We start from the raw sequence: 19,484 nt of genomic DNA, 5'->3' as shown, positions 1-19,484 counted from the left end.
CATCACAGGAAGCTCACACCCCAGAGTGAAGAATAACAGGCAGGCTTTTCACTTCCTGTTTATGTCAAAGTGTTAGCTGTTGTATTCAGTCTTACCTCAGACTTTCCTCACAAAGACTCTTCACCTCCACCAGCGCCAACACCACCAGTTTACCTGCAGTATAGAGGTGTAGTAACTTTACCTGAACCAATCAGCTGCCTCACTTCACCTGGACCAATCAGTACAATAAGTTGATGATAATTTAATAAATATAATATTAAATTAAAGCTGCAAGCAGCGATAAGTGAGCCTTCGTACTTTGCGCACGTTTGTGCCGCAGCTGCGGGGCCGTTACCTGAAGTCGCTTCCTGTGTCCACTATGTGGAGCTAGAGGGCGCAAACTAATCATACGCCACGTTCTTGTACCTCTCTTGTAACTTCCTGTTGCCAGTAGGTGGTGATATAACTATGCATTAATATTGGCATGTAAATGTCTTCAGGTCAGAACGCTTATCAAGAACGCGAAATTTGGAGTAGAGTGGATAATGTACACTCAAGTTGCAACAACTTCCAATTTTATGGCAAAAGGCATTTTTTCGCCGCCATGGCTACAAAGTACAGCAAAAAACTTGAGATTTTCAATATCGTTTGTTCAGACAGGTCTCAGAATTACACTGACGTTCCCAGGCCAGTGAGGAGATATAATCTCTCCACCGAGTCCTGGGTCTTCCCCGGGGTCTCCTCCCAGCTGGACGTGCCTGGAACACCTCCCTAGGGAGGCGCCCAGGTGGCATCCTTACAAGATGAACCACCTCAACTGGCTCCTTTCAACGCAAAGGAGCAGCGGCTCTACTCCGAGTCTCTCACGGATGGCTGAACTTCTCACCGTATCTCTAAAGGAGACACCACCCGTCTGAGAAAACACATCTCGGCCGCTTGTACCCGCGATCTCAAATTTCATCCATCCACATTAAAGTTAAAGGTGGGGGGGTCTTTGACTTGAAAATGTTAGGGGGCGCTATCGAGCCAATTTGCCACTCCCGAGCACGAGACCCATATGAGATGTAGATTTTCACCAAGTCTGATGACCGTGACAAATTTTGCATGTTTTCGAGTATCCCAAGCACCTCTTTTCCCCCTAAAAGACATATAATAATAATAATAATAATAATAATAATAATAATAATAATAATAACAATTATAAATTCAATAGGTCCTCAAACAGAGGCCCTAATAATAAAAGTAAGTTGATAAATACCTGACTCTCCCATGGCGTACAGCGTGTAGCTGTCAATCAGGAAGTAGTTTGGGAAACGCTCTCTGTTAATCCACGACTTCAGATCACCGTCATTTTCCTCTGAAAAACAATCAAACTCATTAAAAAGTTTAATTCAAAGTTTAATCACACAAAACATTATTGTTCCCAGTAGTAACCTTATAATTAAGGCATTTTAATAGGATGTTAAGGAGAGCTTAATTAACTTTTTAACACCTAAGCCTCAAAATGTCCGTCTGGACTCTTTTGCTTATTTTGACTATAAAAAGGTTAGAAAATGTCCTGTGAGTAAGTGCTTCTGCCCATTTTTCAAGAATACCTAGATCTTTCAATATCTGGCAGTTATTTACAATTTATTGCATGTTATGAGAGTGTAATAACAGTTTAAAATTAAGAAAAACACAAAAACCGAATTTGATTTTAGAGGTTTAGTGAACAAAAAACAATGCAATTGTACATGAATAAGAGATTTGGCATGTTACATTTGAAATTTGAAATTACTACTAACTATTTAGAGTAAAACCTTTGAGTCTTTGTCACTTGAAACTATGTACAGGCGTTTTTTTCCACACATGGTAATTCTCTCCTCTCTGACAGTCCCTTCACATGCGAAGGCCTTGGAGGTACTGCCAGTGACAGTACCCACTTTGTTGGCTTGGCCTTCATGTACTGCTTGATGCTGAGCCTGGCCTTGGTACCAACCATCCTCTTGTCGACTGCAAGGTGCTGTCTTGGGTGGTAGATGGCCTTGCAGTTCATGTATATCATTTCCATGAGAGGTCTGACCCGGTGGAGGTGGTCATAATCCTCGGTGCCCTTTTTCTGATCATTTTCCTAATTTTTCTCTGGTCACTCGTATGAAGATTAGATAAAATGGCCACTAACCGGTCTCGGGACATGACGGTGGCAGGGAATGATACATGGAAAATGGTTTGCTTACACCAAAAGTTGCTCATCTTCGGCAGTACACCTAGTACAAACTTATACTTGGTACACTGTTCTAAACAAGTCAGCACGCAATACAAGTGTCAATTTACATACTGTCTTGCTTCCATTTGAATTAAATCAGCTGTTGTCCGCTCTATTTCTCCGCTCTGTTGTCTGTGTTTCTCCAGCGCTGTGTGTATTCGCTCGGAACAGAGGGGCTGTTTCGCGGGAGAGGCGCAAGTGAAATTACCGTAATGAATCAATATTGGCTGTAAAGCGCAGAGTCTCAGCTTTCAGAAACCGTTGAAATCTTTTCAATAGCGTAAACCATGACGTAATTACGGTAATCCAAAACTTTGCTTGCGCAACGTATCGCTGGCGACACACTCCGTGTTAAAGGGTTAATGGGCTGTAAATTATTAATTCACGTTTTAGCATTGACTTTGTTAATAATTTGCGCCGCTTAATGTTTGGTGTGAACACAGCATTATGCTTACAACTTCACTCACTCCTCAAACTTTAGTTCTTCAACTTCAGCTGACACTTTAACTGCTTTTACGAGATTTTAACATGTCCCCTGTCAACACGTGCAGAAAAACCTTCTTGATTCTGAGAAGCAGTAAAAATAATAATAAGTACAGCAGCCAGAAGTCAGAGGTAAATTTCCTGTCTCACCATCAAAGGTGAAGTAGGTTCCATCTTTAAAAACCACCACAGCCGGCAGAGAGGGGAGAGAGACCGCCTGGAGACAGAAACTGAGTTTACCGTAAACACCGACACACATCACAAGTTTAGGTCTACAGACAGGGACCTCTACCGCCGTCTATCGCACTTTACCTCACTCTACCGCACTTTATCTCGCTTTAACGCACTTTACCGCACTATACCTCGCTCTACCGCACTTTACCTCACTCTACCGCACTTTACCTCACTTTACCGCCCTCTACCACCCTTATTGCCCTCTACCGCACTTCACCTCACTCTACTGCACTTTAACTCACTCTACCTCACTCTACCTCACTCTACCGCACTCTACCTCACTCTACCGCACTTTACTGTACTTTACGTCGCTCTACCACACTTTACCGCCCTCTACCGCCCTTTATCTCGCTCTACCGCACTTTACCTCACTCTACCACACTTTACCTCACTCCACTGCACTTTACCGGCCTATACCACCCTTATTGCCCTCTACCTCCCTATATTGCATTCTACCGCCCTCTACCGCACTTTATCTCACTCTACTGCACTTTACCGCACTCTACCTCACTCTACCGCACTCTACTGCACTCTACCGCACTTTACCTCACTCTATCACACTTTATCTCCCTCTATCGCACTTTACCGCACTCTACTGCACTTTACTGCACTTTACCACCCTCTACCACCCTTATTGCCCTCTACCGTCCTATATCGCATTCTCCCGCCCTCTACCGCATATTACCTCACTCTACCGCACTTTAACTCGCTCTACTGCACTTTACCGTCCTCTACCACCTATATTGCCCTCTACCGCTTTATATCACACTCTACCGCCCTGTACTATTTTCTACCGTCCTCTGAATCAAACCTTGGGTAGCACGTCTCTGGAAGAAGAGAAGAAGTAGGTGTGCACGATCAGCTCCTCCGCTGTTGACGTAAAGTTTCCCTGAAAACAGATTAGAGGTCAGCAGCATCAGAACCAGTTTAACATTTTAAACATTGGCAGTGAAGATATTTCTGAAAACGTAATACAAAATAAAATTAATTGTGTTAATGTAAGTAATCAACTGGGGAAGGTTAATCGTGGTATCTGTTAGTTAATATATTTTACCCTATTCACCTGTAGAGTCTCCACCTAAAGACCTGTTTGGTTTGGTTTTATGGTTCAGGTTAGGATCAGGTTTAGGTTGGTGTTATGTAGCTTTCAGACTATGCCTTGAAACTGGCTTGCTGCTGCACGCTGCCCTTGTGCAACGATGAGCAACGAGGCAGGCAGCCAGGCACCAAAGTCAAAATAAAGAAAAGTTAATTTTGTAGTCACAGACTTCCCCTAATTACACCAGATCGGGAGGAAAGGCCTAACTTAGAAAAGGGTTTCGAGGTGTGTTCAAACAATGCATAGCGATTATTGTCATGGCACAGTTATCTGAAGGTGTGTGTGTGTGTACCTTCAGCTGTGATGTAGCTCCAACATAAACAAACATGATGTTGTGGTGGCTCATGGCGTGTTGGAAGAGCTGCAGGCTGCTGAGGGATCGAACCAGCGGCCTGAACGACACAAACAAGTTACATCACTCGCGGCGTGAGGAGGTCACTCACTCACTCACGCATGAGGGTTAGGGTCAAGTCACTCATGAGGTCACGCCGTGGCAGAGGCAAAGCAGCGGGTGTGGGAGACGTTTGGAGAAGCAATGGAGAAGGACTTTCAGTCGGCACCAAGGTGCTTCTGGAAAAGCGTCCGGCACCTCAGGAGAGGGAAGCGGGGAACCATTCCAAGCTGTGTACAGCAAGGGTGGGACCCTGCTGACTTCGACTGAGAAGGTCATCGGGCGGTGGAAGGAGCACTTTGAGGAAGTCCTGATTCCGACAAACATGCCCTCTATGGTAGAGGCAGAGCTGGAAGCTGATCTTCATCAATTTCCCTGATGGAGGTCACACTGAGGTAGTCAAACAACTCCACAGTGGCAAAGCCACAGGGGTTGATGAGATCCGTCCAGAAATGCTGGAGGTTTTGGGTGTGGAGGGGCTGTCTTGGTTGACACGCCTTGTCAACATTGTGTGGAAGTCTGGGACAGTGTCTAGGGGGTGGCAGACCGGGGTGGTGGTTACCCTGTTCAAAAAGGGGGACCATAGAGTGTGTGCCAACTATAGGGGTATCACACTTCTCAGCCTCCCTGGTAAAGTCTACTTCAAGGTGCTGGAAAGGAGGGTTCGGCCGATAGTTGAACCTTTGATTGAAGAGGAACAATGCAGATTCTGTCCTGGTCATGGAACAACAGACCAACTCTTCACTCTCGCAAGGATCCTGAAGGGGGTCTGGGAGTACGCCCATCCGGTCGACATGTGTTTTGTGGATCTGGAGGCTTATGACCGGGTCCCCCAGGTGATACTATGGGAGGTGCTGTGGGAGTATGGGGTGAGGGGGTCACTTCTGAGGGCCATCCAATCCCTGTACGCCCAAAGCGAGAGTTGTGTCCGATTACTCGGCAGTAAGTCGTTTCCAGTGGGTGTTAGGGTTAGGGTTATCTCCAATCCTGTTAGTGATTTTCATGGACAGGATACCGAGGCATAGTCGTGGAGGAGAGGGGTTGCAGTTCGGTGGCCTGAGGATCTCATCGCTGCTCTTTGCAGATGATTATGGCATCACCCAAGTGAAGGAGTTCAAGTACCTCGGGGTCTTGTTTGCGAGTGAGGGGACGATGGAGGGAGAGATTGGCCGGAGAATCGGAGCAGCGGGGGCGGCATTGCATTCGCACCGTTGTGACGAAAAGAGAGCTGAGCCAGAAGCCGAAGCTCTCGATCTACCAGTCGATCTTTGTTTGTCATGACCAAAAGAACCAGATCGCGGGTACAAGCGGCCGAAATGGGTTTTCTCAGGCAGGTGGCTGGCGTCTCCCTTAGAGATAGGGTAAGAAGCTCAGTCATCCGTGAGAGACTTGGAGTAGAGCCGCTGCTCCTTTGCATTGAAAGGAGCCAGTTGAGGTGATTCGGCATCTAGTAAGGATGCCACCTGGGCGCCTCCCTAGGGAGGCACGTCCAGCTGGGAGGAGACCCCGGGGAAGACCCAGGACTCGGTGGAGAGATTATATCTCCTCACAGGGAACACCTCGGGATCCCCCAGTCGGAGCTGGAGGATGTGGACCGGAGAAGGGAAGTTTGGGATTCCTTACTGGAGCTGCTGCCCCCGCGACCCGACCCCGGATAAGTGGTAGACGATGGATGGATTATTATTATTATTATTATTATCATCACCATTATTATTATCCTTAATTTGTCATTATTATTATTACTTATTATATATGATTATATGATATTGATTGTTTACTTACCCTCCGACTCGATTAGCAAAGTCCATGATTCCATCTTTTGTTCTTGGTCCTGAATAATTATATTTCACGTCTTTCTTCCACCTGAAAACAGAAAACAAACGTTCAAATAACTTTAAAATAACCTTTATTAATTAACGCTGATCAGCACCGGGAGAAAACATGTATGTGTTTGTTGGTACAGCTGATCTGAAGTCATGGATAATAAAGGTAAGGTTTCTTCTCTAGCTGCTGCTCACTGCCTGAACAATGAATAAATTAATTTCTATCTTTATCCTCTCTTGCTTGCCTCTCTTCATGTCTGCACGTACGAATAAAAGTTGAGGTCGTTATGGGACTTCAGATCATCTGATTCAGGGGTCGTGAACCTTTTTGGCTGGGAGAGCCATAAAAGCTAAATATTTTTTTATGTATTTCCTTGAGAGCCATACAGTATATTTAATACATTTGAATGCAATTTTATGGATGCATTTTTTAAGAATAACACGTCTCCGAGTAATAATAGCGGTAACAGTGTTGCATTGAACAGGTGCTCTTTTATTAAATAAACTAAACACTTACGTTATTACATTATTACATTTATGTGCACGTGTCAGTGTTTACTGCACGGGTGTCAAACTCAAGGCGAGAAAATATCATATGTCTGTCATAACTGGCCCGCGGATTTGGTAATTAAATCAATGCATGGCACAACCACGGGAAACACATTTGAGGAAGAATCTAAATGTATGAATGAAATGAAAGGTTTTGGAAAGCAAAGGGAAACACAGCATAGATCTCTGGGACGATGTGAGCTGGACTGTTTGTGCGACATAACGAAGCATCTCACTGTTAAACCTGCAGCTTCAGTGTGATCACGGACATGTATGATGCCAAGCTGCCTGTGGGAGACTCTGATGCAGAAGGAAACTTTGGTCACTACATGTTTCCAAACACTGACAAACATCTCCACCGCTGTGTTCCCGACTGCATTCTGCTGATGAAATGAGCGCATTTGCCGACTTTGCAGCTCAGAAATTAAAATTGAGCTGCTCAGCAATCCGTTTGCAGTTGACTTAAATATGTTCCATATCTTTGTGCACTTTATCCAATATGTGTATCCTGTTCAATAAATATGGACCGTGTTTGGCCCTCTCTGTGATTGAGTTTGACCCCCCCGGTCTACTGCTTGCTTTGTGCAGTTTCTCCTCTGCTCGGTTTCACGAAGGGCGGGGCTCCGCCCCCTACACACACGTGTGTGAACACACCTTAACCTACAGCCAGAGACAGGGTGGAGGAAAGAGAGGGGAGAACTAAAAACAAATCCGCTGCTAAATGTTTTACTTTAAAATGACACAATATAATTATTTATTACTTGTTAATCATGTTAAAAAATGTCAGTTCAAAATTGTCTGCGAGCCATATTGCGTTATTGAAAGAGCCATAGGTTCCCGACCCATGATCTGATTGGTCAACGCACAGTGAAGTCAATGTAAAAGCTGCTGTAACGTGTAAAGAGACTCTGAAAACAAAACTTTATTTTATGTATTATAAAAACTTTATTAAGAAACCAGGCATCACAAAAAGATTATTAATGAGAAATAACAACAACAACAACAGAAACACACATGAATGGGTGTATTAATTAATATATGAGTGAAGGAATTGGTGATTCAATTAATAAGTGAATGAATGAAGGAATGAATTAGTGATTAAATTAATGAAGGCAAAAGTGCAACTAAATCGAAAAATTAAATGTGGGCTCTTAAACATCAGATCTTTATCATCGAAAGCTGGATTGGTAAATGATTTAATATCAGATAATAAGATTGATTTATTTTGTCTCACTGAAACCTGAGACATGAAGAATATGTCAGTCTAAATGAATCCACTCCACCTGGTCATATTAATACTCACATTCCTCGAGGTACTGGCCAGTTTTATTAGTTACTGTGTACCGCCCTCCTGGTCCGTATTCTGAATTTCTATCTGAACTCTCAGAATTTTTATCAAGTTTAGTCCTTAAAACAGATAAAGTAATTATTGTAGGTGACTTTAATATTCATGTGGATGTTGATAGTGACAGCCTTAATAATGCATTTATCTCAATATTAGATTAAATTGGGTTCAGTCAAAATGTACATGAACCAACTCACTGTTTAAACCACACTCTGGACCTTGTTCTGGGATATGGTGTTGAAACTGAAAGTTTATCAGTGTGTCCACTTAATCCTCTTTTATCAGACCATTCTTTAATAACTTTTGAAGTCCTGTTACTGGACTACAACAAGCCAGTAGGCAAAATATCCTACGCTCGATGTTTATCTGAAAGTGTTGTGACTAAATTTAAGGAAGTGATTCCATCAGCACTTAATTCAATACCAGGACTCAATATCAATATAATGGAGGACTCCAATGCCAACTTTAGTCCCTCCCAAATGAATCATCTTGTTGATAGCGCTGCAGCCTCACTGCGAATAACACTTGACTCTGTCGCTCCTCTAAAGAAGAAGATCATAAAACAGAAAAAGAAAGCTCCATGGCTTAATTTACAAATCCGCAAACTAAAACAAAAGTCGAGAAATCTTGAAAGTAAATGGCGTTCCACTAAATTGGAAGAATCTCGTTTAGTCTGGTTAGATCATCTTAAAACGTATAAGAAGGCTCTCCGTAATGCCAGAGCAGCTTATTACTCTTCCTTAATAGAAGAACATAAGAACAACCCCAGGTTTCTGTTCAGCACTGAGGCTGACAGAGAGTCACAGCTCTACAGAGCCTTCTGTTCCTATATCTCTCAGTAGTGACGACTTCATGAGCTTCTTTAACCATAACATTATAATTATTAGAGACTAAATTAATCTCCTCCTGCCCTCAATCAGTAATGACTTCACTTCAACCGCCGGAACCTTAAAATCATCTGTAACTCCTGAAATATATCTAGACTGTTTTACTCCAATCAACCTTAACCAACTAACTTCAACAATCTCATCGTCTAAGCATCAACCTGTCTTTTAGACCCAATTCCAACTAAAGTGTTTAAAGAAGTTTTACCCTTAATTAACACCTCGTTATTAAATACCTGTCTCTATTATCTGGCTACGTACCACAATCCTTTAAAGTAGCTGTAATAAAACCACTTCTTAAAAAGCCTAGTCTTGATCCAGGGGTTTTAGCCAACTATAGGCCGATATCTAACCTTCCCTTTCTCGCTAAGATCCTTGAGAAAGCAGTTGCAAAACAGTTGTGTGATTTTTTACATAATAATAGTTTATTTGAGGTTTTTCAATCTGGATTTAGAGTTCATCATAGCACAGAGACGGCACTGGTGAAAGTTACCAATGACCTTCTATTGGCATCAGACAAAGGACTTGTCTCTGTTCTTGTCTTGTTAGACCTCAGTGCTGCTTTCCACACTGTTGATCAGGACATTCTACTACAGAGACTGGAACATTGTGTTGGCATAAAAGGAACCACACTAAGCTGGTTCAAGTCCTATTTATCTGAGCGATCTCAATTTGTACGTGTTAACGATAAATCCTCCATGACAGCCAAAGTCAGTCTTGGAGATCCGCAGGGTTCTGTACTTGGACCGATTCTATTCACCTTATATATGCTTCCTTTGGGCAATATTATAAGGAACCACTCTATAAACTTTCATTGCTATGCGGATGATACCCAATTATATCTATCAATTAAACCAGATGAAACCAATCAATTGGCTAAACTTCAAGCCTTAAGGACATAAAAACTTGGATGTTCTGCAACTTCTTGATGTTAAACACAGACAAAACTGAAGTTATTATACTTGGCCCTAAACGCCTCCGAAACGCATTTTCTAATGACATAGAAGCTCTGGATGGCATTAACTTGGCCTCAAGCACCACCTTAAGGAATCTTGTTATCTTTGATCAGGATCTGTCTTTTAACTCCCACATAAAACAAATCTCAAGGACTGCCTTCTTTCATCTACGTAACATTGCAAAGATAAGACACATCCTGTCTCAAAATGATGCAGAAAAACTAGTCCATGCATTTGTTACTTCAAGGCTGGGTTACTGCAACTCATTGTTATCAGGTTGTCCCAAAAAGTCGCTTAAGACTCTTCAGTTGATCCAAAATGCAGCGGCACGTGTATTGACAAGAACAAGGAAACGGGATCATATTACTCTTGTATTAGCTGCTCTGCACTGGCTCCCGGTACAATACAGAATAGAATTCAAAATCCTTCTCCTGACTTACAAATCAATTAATGGTCAGGCTCCAGCATATCTTAAAGATCTCATAGTACCTTATAAACCAACTAGAGCATTACGCTCCCAGACTGCAGGGTTACTTGTAGTTCCTAGAGTCTCTAAGAGTACAATGGGAGCCAGAGCCTTCAGCTATCAAGCTCCTCTCCAGTGGAACCAGCTTCCAGTTTGTGTTCGGGAGGCAGACACACACATGAATTATTTAATGAATGAAGGAATTAGTGAATGAATTAGTAAATGAATTGATTGGTGAATAAATAATTTGTAAATGACTAAATTAGTAAACATGTACACATATTTATTTTAAAGTATCATAAAATAAAAGATAGAAGAAGAAGAAAAGTCCCACAATTTATTTGTTAAAAGTTTTAAAGAAGGATCAGTGACACATGGATGTTTTCTTTCGATATATTAATGATTTAAGTAATTAATATTATTTATTAATAATAAAGATGCAGTGGAGGACTTACATGAAGATGGCTGGATAACCTCTGACCTTGAACTCTTTGGCCAAACCTGCAGAAAGAAACACATTTAGAGACTTTTTATTTTATTTTTGATAGTTTCTGTAAATAGTTTTATTTTGATAGTTTATGTAGATTGTTTTATTTTGATAGTTTATGCAAAGTTTTATTTTGATAGTTTATTTTGATAGTTTATGTAAATAGTTACACAGCCCGAAGAAGCTAAGTGGTGCCTCCCATCCATCCATCCTGTGGGCCCACCACTCATGGGAAAAACCACTGGGGTCGGGTGCGCTGTCACACGGGTGGCAGTGATAGTCAGGGACCTCGACGGACCAGACCCGGGCAGCAGAGGCTGGCTCTGGGGACGTGGAACGTCACCTCTCTGTGGGGGAAGGAGCCGGAACTAGTGCGGGAGGTGGATCGCTACCAGTTGGATCTGGTGGGGCTTACCTCCACGCACAGTCTTGGCTCTGGAACCGTACTCCTGGATAGGGGTTGGACTCTATTCTTCTCCAGAGTTGCCCAAGGTGTGAGGCGTCGGGCTGGGGTGGGGATACTCACTAGCCCCCGGCTGAGCACCGCTACCTTGGAGTTTATCCCGGTGGACGAGAGGGTCGCCTCCCTACGCCTTCGGGTTATGGGGGGGAAAACTCTAACTGTTGTTTGTGCCTATGCCCCAAACCGCAGTTCTGAGTATTCGGCCTTCTTAGAGACCCTGAATGGAGCCCTGCAGGGGGCTCCAGTAGGGGACTCCGTAGTCTTGCTGGGAGACTTCAACATACACGTGGGAAACGATGGAGACACCTGGAGAGGCGTGATTGGGAGGAAGGGCCTCCCTGATCTAAACCCGAACGGTCGTTTGTTGTTGGACTTCTGTGCTAGTCATGGAATGGCCATAAAAAACACCATGTTCGAACATAAGGATGCTCATAAGTGCAGGTGGCACCAGAGCACCCTAGGCCAAAGGTCAATGATCGATTTTGTAATCGTATCATCTGATCTGAGGCCGCATGTTTTGGACACTCGGGTGAAGAGAGGGGCGGAGCTTTCGACTGATCACCATCTGGTGGTGAGTTGGATCAAAGGGTTGGGGGAAGACTCTGGACAGACCTGGTAAACCCAAACGGGTAGTGCGGGTGAACTGGGAACGTCTGGAGGAAGCCCCTGTCCTGGGGATCTTTAACTCACACCTCCGGCGGAGCTTTTCAGCCATCCCTGTGGAGGTTGGGGACATTGAACCTGAGTGGGCGATGTTCAAAACCTCTATTGCTGAAGCTGCGGTGATGAGCTGTGGTCTCAAGGTCTTAGGTGCCTCAAGGGGCGGTAACCCTCGAACACCGTGGTGGACCCCGGTGGTCAGGGAAGCCGTCCGACTGAAGAAGGAGTCCTTCCGGGTTATGTTATCCGGGAGGACTCCGGAAACAGTTGCAGGGTATCGAAGGACTAGAAGGGTGGCAGCTTCTGCCGTGTCAGAGGCAAAGCAGCGGGTGTGGGAGAAGTTCGGAGAAGCTATGGAGAAGGACTTTCGGTCGGCACCAAGGTGCTTCTGGAAAACCATCCGGCACCTCAGGAGGGGGAAGCGAGGAACCATCCAAGCTGTGTACAGCAAGGGTGGGACCCTGCTGACTTCAACTGAGAAGGTTATCGGCCGCTGGAAGGAGCACTTTGAGGAACTCCTGAATCCGACTAACACGCCCTCTATGGTTGAGGCAGAGCTGGAAGCTGATGGGGGATCATCGTCAATTTCCCTGATGGAAGTCACTGAGGTAGTCAAACAACTCCACAGTGGCAAAGCCGCAGGGGTTGATGAGATCCGTCCAGAAATGCTGAAGGCTTTGGGTGTTGAGGGGCTGTCTTGGTTGACACGCCTCGTCAACATTGCGTGGAAGTCTGGGACAGTGCCTCGGGGTTGGCAGACCGGGGTGGTGGTTCCCCTATTTAAAAAGGGGGACCAGAGAGTGTGTGCCAACTACAGGGGTATCACACTTCTCAGCCTCCCTGGTAAAGTCTACTCCAAGGTACTGGAAAGGAGGGTTCGGCCGGTAGTCGAACCTCTGATTGAAGAGGAACAATGCGGATTTCGTCCTGGTCGTGGAACAACAGACCAACTCTTTACTCTTGCAAGGATCCTGGAGGGGGCCTGGGAGTACGCCCATCCGGTCTACATGTGTTTTGTGGATCTGGAGAAGGCGTATGACCGGGTCCCCCGGGTGATACTGTGGGAGGTGCTGCGGGAGTATGGGGTGAGGGGGTCACTTTTGAGGGCCATCCAATCCCTGTACGCCCAAAGCGAGAGTTGTGTCCGGATACTCGGCAGTAAGTCGGACTCGTTTCCCGTGAATGTTGGCCTCCGCCAGGGCTGCGCTTTATCACCAATCCTGTTTGTGATTTTCATGGATAGGATATCGAGGCGTAGTCGTGGAGGAGAGGGGTTGCAGTTCGGTGACCTGAGGATCTCATCGCTGCTCTTTGCAGATGATGTGGTCCTTATGGCATCATCGGTCTGTGACCTTCAACAGTCACTGGATCGGTTCGCAGCTGAGTGTGCAGCGGTTGGGATGAGGATCAGCACCTCCAAATCTGAGGCCATGGCTCTCGCGAGTGAGGGGACAATGGAGCGAGAGATTGGCCGGAGAATCGGAGCAGCGGGGGCGGTATTACAGTCACTTTACCGCACCGTTGTGACGAAAAGAGAGCTGAGCCAGAAGGCAAAGCTCTCAATATACCGGTCGATCTTCGTTAATACCCTCACCTATGGTCATGAAGGCTGGGTCATGACTGAAAGAACGAGATCACGGGTACAAGCGGCCGAAATGGGTTTTCTCAGACGGGTGGCTGGCGTCTCCCTTAGAGATAGGGTGAGAAGCTCAGCCATCCGTGAGAGACTCGGAGTAGAGCCGCTGCTCCTTTACGTTGAAAGGAGCCAGTTGAGGTGGTTCGGGCATCTAGTAAGGATGCCACCTGGGCGCCTCCCTAGGGAGGTGTTCCAGGCACGTCCAGCTGGGAGGAGACCCCGGGGAAGACCCAGGACTCGGTGGAGAGATTATATCTCCTCACTGGCCTGGGAACGCCTCAGGATCCCCCAGTCGGAGCTGGAAGATGTGGCCCGGAGAAGGGAAGATTGGGGTTCCTTACTGGAGCTGCTGCCCCCGCGACCCGATCCCGGATAAGCGGTGGACGATGGATGGATGGATGGATGGATGTAAATAGTTTATTTTGATAGTTTACGTAAATAGTTTGATAGTTTATTTTAATAGTTTTATTTTGATAGTTTACGTAAATAGTTTGATAGTTTATTTTTATAGTTTTATTTTGATAGTTTACGTAAATAGTTTGATAGTTTATTTTAATAGTTTTATTTTGATAGTTTTTCTACATAGTTTTATTTTGATAGTTTATGTCGATAGTCTGTGTAGATAGTTTTATTAATAATAATAATAATAATAATAATAATAATAATAATAATAATAATAAATTGTATTAAAGCGCTGTAAAGCGCCTTTTAAAGCTAAAAGCAACCTTAAGGCTAGTTTATGTAGATAGTTTTATTTGGATAGTTTATTTAGATAGTTTGATAGTTTTATTTTGATAGTTTATGTAATTAGTTTTACTTTGATAGTTTTATTTTGATAGTTTATTTAGATAGTTTGATAGTTTTATTTTGATAGTTTATGTAATTAGTTTTATTTTGATAGTTTATTTTGATAGTTTTATTTTGATAGTTTATGTAAACAGTTTTATTTTGATAGTTTATTTTGATAGTTTTATCTTTGATTTAGAGATAGATATATTTTATTTAGACAGAGTTTCTGACCGGGGCTGGCAGTGGCGTCTGATTTTCCGACGTTGACAGGAGATCCGAGACTCTTCAGTTCTGATCCGATCTGATGCCAAACAGGATCCAGCTGTTTACAGAATGAACACCAGGGGGCGTAAAACTGCACACACACAAAAGGATGTATATAAAATAAAATACACCGTTACTACATGCAGAGTATGACATAAAATATAATATAATATGACATAATATGATATGATAACATTTAATAAATAAAATAAAACAATATAATATGAGAAAGAAAGTATAATAAAATATAATATGATATGATAAAACATTTAATAAATAAAATAAAATATGAGAAAATAATGTGTTTGATATTAGAAATAAAAATAAATATTAGATAACGTACTTTGATGAGCCAGATGTCGTCGTCTCCTCTCATCTCCATGAAGCTGTGAAAACATCAGACTCACTTCATTAGGTTTGATAATGTCTTTTATTGTGAAGGTTACCAGTTAACTCCAGCTTGTTGGACTGCACATGTGTTGATATTAAACTAACTGTTGCTCTATGCCCTTTACATTATCTAAAGAAACTAAATAACATGAAACTAATTTCAAAGCCAGAGTCGTCCAGGAGTGTGAAAATATAACACTTTACATTATAATTATTGAAATCTGGATGTTTGTGCTCACGTATCATCGAGCTCCTCCACGAAGGCCGAAACCGACAGTGTCAGAAAGAGCAGCACTAAGAAACAAACAAACAAACAAGTTAACAGTTTATGTAGATAGTTTTATTTAGGTAGTTTATGTAGATATTTTGATAGTTTTATTTTGATAGTTTATGTAAATAGTTTTATTTTGATAGTTTATATAAATAGTTTTATAGTTTATGTAGTTTTATTTTGATAGTTTATGTAAATAGTTGTGCTGTTGATGTTTCTACAGCCGGCGGACGGACGGAGGTCTCACTCTGACACTTCACTCAATAACAGAACAAGAGCTGTGACTGGTTTCTCCCTTATTTATCCAGGTAGGTCGCATCAGGGAGTTCAAGCACATATTAATATCATAATTCAACACTTTTCATTGGCTTTGCGAGACAGGAAGCTGCTCACTGGACTGTCAAATTAAAAAAACATGTTAATCCAGCAGGAACACACCATGAGTTTCAGATTAAAACATTAAAATAACGTGCTGGATTAAACAAAAAGTCCCAAACATAAAGCTGGTCATTCTGTGTGAAGCACACACTGGATAGAGATTTACAGACAGCCGATTTCTCATTAACCCCCAATAATCTGCAGCCCACGGGCCTCTCTGAACGAGAGGTGGTGGTGGTGTATAATGAGTGTATACTGAGCGTTTAAAGTATATATTGAGTGTATAAAGTATATATTTGAGTGTATACTGAGTTTGGTGCAGGACGTACCTGAAAGCTGGACTTTGTTCCTTCTGTCCGACATGTTGACTGATGCAGGATTAACAGCACACTGCTAATCTGATAACTGCTAATAGACGCTAATCTGAAGGATTAACATTCAATCCACTGAAGCTTTATCGACATCAACAACACACAGAGTTTACTAACAAGAGTATAAATGATGAGAAGGATTTTGAATCCTCTTTTAATATTCACAATGTCCACAGCACACAGTGAAATTTAGACTCTGCATTTGTCCAAATGTTAGGAGCGGAGCGCAGCGCCCCCTCGGCAGTGGGGGGGTTCGCTGCTTTGCACAAGATAGATAGATAGATAGATACTTTATTCATCCCGAGGGAAATTTAGGCATCCAGTAGCTTAAAAGACATTATAACATTTTTAACATTACACACCCCCCCTCCCTCCATTAAAAAGTAAGTACAAATAACATTTAAAATAAGTGATAAAGGCTGTACATTATAAATACAAATGTAAAAATACAGATTTATAAATAATTACAAAAGGGTTAGGGTTGGAATCCCCCGGCCATCATTGAGAGGAGTTGTACAGTCTTATGGCCAAGGGGACAAAAGAGTTCTTGAGCCTGTCTGTGGAGCAGGACAGGGACAGCAGTCTGCCGCTGAACAAGCTCCTCTGCCGTGTGAGTGTGCTGTGCAGAGGGTGGTGGGCGTTGTCCAGGATGGATGACAGTTTATCAAGGGTCCTTCTCTCTGCTACTGTCACCAGGGAGTCCAGCTCTGTGTCCACTACAGAGCCAGCCCGCCTCACCAGTCTGTCCAGCCGCCCAGCGTCCCTCTTCTTGCTGCTTCCTCCCCAACACACCACAGCATAGAAGAGAGCGCTGGCCACCACAGACTGGAAGAACATCAAGAGTAGTTTTTTGCAGATTTTGAAGGACCCCAGCCTTCTCAGGAAGTACAGACGACTCTGCCCTGTCTTATGAGGAGTGTCCATATTTGTCGTCCAGCTGCAGGCCCAGATATTTGTAGGACCTGACCACCTCCACGTCGACCCCCTCGATGGACACAGGTTGCAAGTGTGGCCTGATCCTCCGGAAGTCCACAACCATCTCCTTGGTCTTGGAGGTGTTCAGCTGCAGATGGTTTGACTTGGACCACCTCACAAAGTCCTCCACCAGGCTCCTGTACTCCCCCTCTTGTCCATTCCTGACACAGCCGATGATCACAGTGTCATCTGAGTATTTCTGCATGTGGCAGAGCTCAGAGTTGTGCTGGAAGTCAGAGGTGTAGATGGTGAACAAGACAGGGGAGAGTACCGTCCCCTGTGGCACTCCAGTGCTGCTGACCACAGTGTTGGACGTGCAGCCTTTCAGCCTGACGTACTGTGGTCTCTCTGTGAGGTAGTCCATGATCCATCTCACCAGATGTGAGTCCACCCTCATCTCTGTTAGTTTATCTCTCAGGAGTAGGGGCTGGATGGTGTTAAAGGCACTGGAGAAATTAAAAAACATAATTCTCATCGCGCTACTCCCCTTGTCCAGATGAGCGTAAGCCCTGTGTAACAGATAGAGGATGGAGTCATCCATGCCCACCTTCGCCTGGTATGCGAACTGCAGAGGATCTTGTGCATGGCGGACCTGGGGTCTGAGGTGATGGAGCAACAGCCGCTCCATGGTCGTCATCATGTGTGAAGTCAGTGCAACCGGCCGGAAGTCATCTGGTTCCCTAGGGTGTTTCTTTTTGGGGACAGGGATGAGACATGAAGTCTTCCAGAGAACTGGGACCCTCCCCAGCCACAAGCTCAGGTTGAACATACACCGAAGGGTCTCCCCAAGTTCAGCAGAACAGGCCTTTAGCATCCTTGGACACACTCCGTCCGGGTCAGCTGCTTTAGTTTTTATGGGAACCACAACATCCATACAGAAGTTCAGGTGGTCAGTGATTCAGTGCGACACCCCCTCAATGTCCTCACCATGTGGCTCTTGCAGGACGCTCCAGTCAGGAGACTCAAAACAGTCTCTCAGAGCCTCCTCTGCCTCCGGAGACCACTTCCTAAAGGAATATGTGGTTGAAGATTGTGTCTGGATCCTTGGTTTGTATTGTGGTTTCAGCAGCACTAGGTTGTGATCAGACTTCCCTAGTGGGGGAAGAGGGGGGGGCAGTGTAAGCACCCTTCACATTAGTTTACAGGAGGTCTAATGTCCTGTTCTTCCCGGTGGGGCAGCTTACAAACTGATGAAAGTCTGGTAGTGTGGAGTCTAGTGTTACATGATTAAAGTCTCCTGAGATGGCAATGAAAGCTCCTAGGTGTTGGGTTTGCAGTCTAGCGATGGTACAGTGAATCACGTCACACGCGGTCTCTGCGTGTGCACATGGAGGGATGTAAACACAAACAACAATGGCGTGCGAAAGTTCCAGAGGCATGTAATATGGTCTTAGACCTACAGCAAGCAACTCAATATCCCTTTCACAAAAAGTCTCCTTAACCATAACATGTCCTTGGTTACACCAGCTATTGTTAACCCTTTAACACCTAAGCCTAAAAAGCATCAACATTTTCGCCTGGACCTTTTTTCTTATTTTGACTATAAAAAGGTCAGAAAATGTCCTGTGAGTAAGTGCTTTTGCCCATTTTCCAACAATACCTGGAACTTTCCATATTTGGCAGTCATTTACAATTTATTGCATGTTATGAGAGTGTAATAACAGTTTATAATGAAGAGAAACACAAAAGCGGAATTTGAGTTTAGTGGTTTAGTGAACAAAAAACACTGCAATTGTACATGAATAAGAGATTTAACATGTTACATTTGAAGTTTGAAATGTATACAACTATGTCCAGTAAAAGTTTTTAGTCTTTTACTCTTACATCTGCAAAAACAGGCCATAAAATGGAAAATATGTCCAGGCGTTTTTCCCCACACAGGGTAATTCTCTCCTCTCTGAGTGTCCCTTCACATGCAGAGGTCTTGGTGGTACTGCCAGTGACTGTTAGTGTTGCTCCTGTTTTCTCTGGGTCACTCATATGAAGATTAGATTAAATGGCCATGAACTGTCCTGTACAGTCTGGGAACATGACAGTGGCAGGGAATGACACATGGAAAATGGTTTGCTTACACCAAAAGTTGCTCATCTTTCTGCAGGTCCAACACTGACCTGTACAGCAACATGCTTGTGGACTTCTTCATTTCTTCTGGAGTTATTTCCGTCCAGATGAACTTTCTCCCTGTCTCCGGGCTTTTGGCTGCATTCTTGTTTGTGTATTCACAGAGGAGTTTGAAAACTGCAGCATCAAAGTGGGAATAAATGTCACCTGGTGCTGGGTTTCCCATATCGAGAGGGGGTTGGACACCTGGGGTCCATCATCGGGCTCTGCCTCAGTCTTCCATCT

At 43.9% G+C, this 19,484-nt stretch overlaps 1 protein-coding gene across 1 annotated transcript; it reads right to left on the bottom strand.

Moving 5' to 3' along the window:
• Positions 1 to 91: 91 nt before the first annotated feature.
• Positions 92 to 17,202, bottom strand: LOC115005031 (protein disulfide-isomerase TMX3-like). Its single transcript, XM_029426817.1, has 12 exons — positions 17,146 to 17,202; positions 16,122 to 16,185; positions 15,383 to 15,437; positions 15,097 to 15,139; positions 14,721 to 14,844; positions 10,910 to 10,955; positions 6,214 to 6,294; positions 4,333 to 4,432; positions 3,753 to 3,830; positions 2,858 to 2,924; positions 1,238 to 1,336; positions 92 to 153 (listed from the first exon to the last, which is right to left on the bottom strand). The coding sequence occupies exons 1-12, from the start codon at positions 17,200 to 17,202 to the stop codon at positions 92 to 94; spliced, it is 876 nt and encodes a 291-aa protein (XP_029282677.1).
• Between the last annotated feature and the right edge of the window lie 2,282 nt (positions 17,203 to 19,484).

Source organism: Cottoperca gobio, unplaced genomic scaffold, assembly GCF_900634415.1.
Source record: "Cottoperca gobio unplaced genomic scaffold, fCotGob3.1 fCotGob3_242arrow_ctg1, whole genome shotgun sequence".
Lineage (NCBI taxonomy): Eukaryota > Metazoa > Chordata > Actinopteri > Perciformes > Bovichtidae > Cottoperca > Cottoperca gobio.
This window is presented reverse-complemented; position numbering and strand designations above follow the sequence as displayed.

Coding starts and splice junctions, on each gene's coding strand:
- LOC115005031 (XM_029426817.1), bottom strand. CDS start 17,202: ATGGTTGTGGACTTCCGGAGGATCAGGCCACACTTGCAACCTGTGTCC. Junction 15,438..16,121: donor GAACAAAGTCCAGCTTTCAG/GTACGTCCTGCA, acceptor TTTGTTTCTTAG/TGCTGCTCTTTCTGACACTG. Junction 1,337..2,857: donor AACCTACTTCACCTTTGATG/GTGAGACAGGAA, acceptor ATTGTTTTTCAG/AGGAAAATGACGGTGATCTG.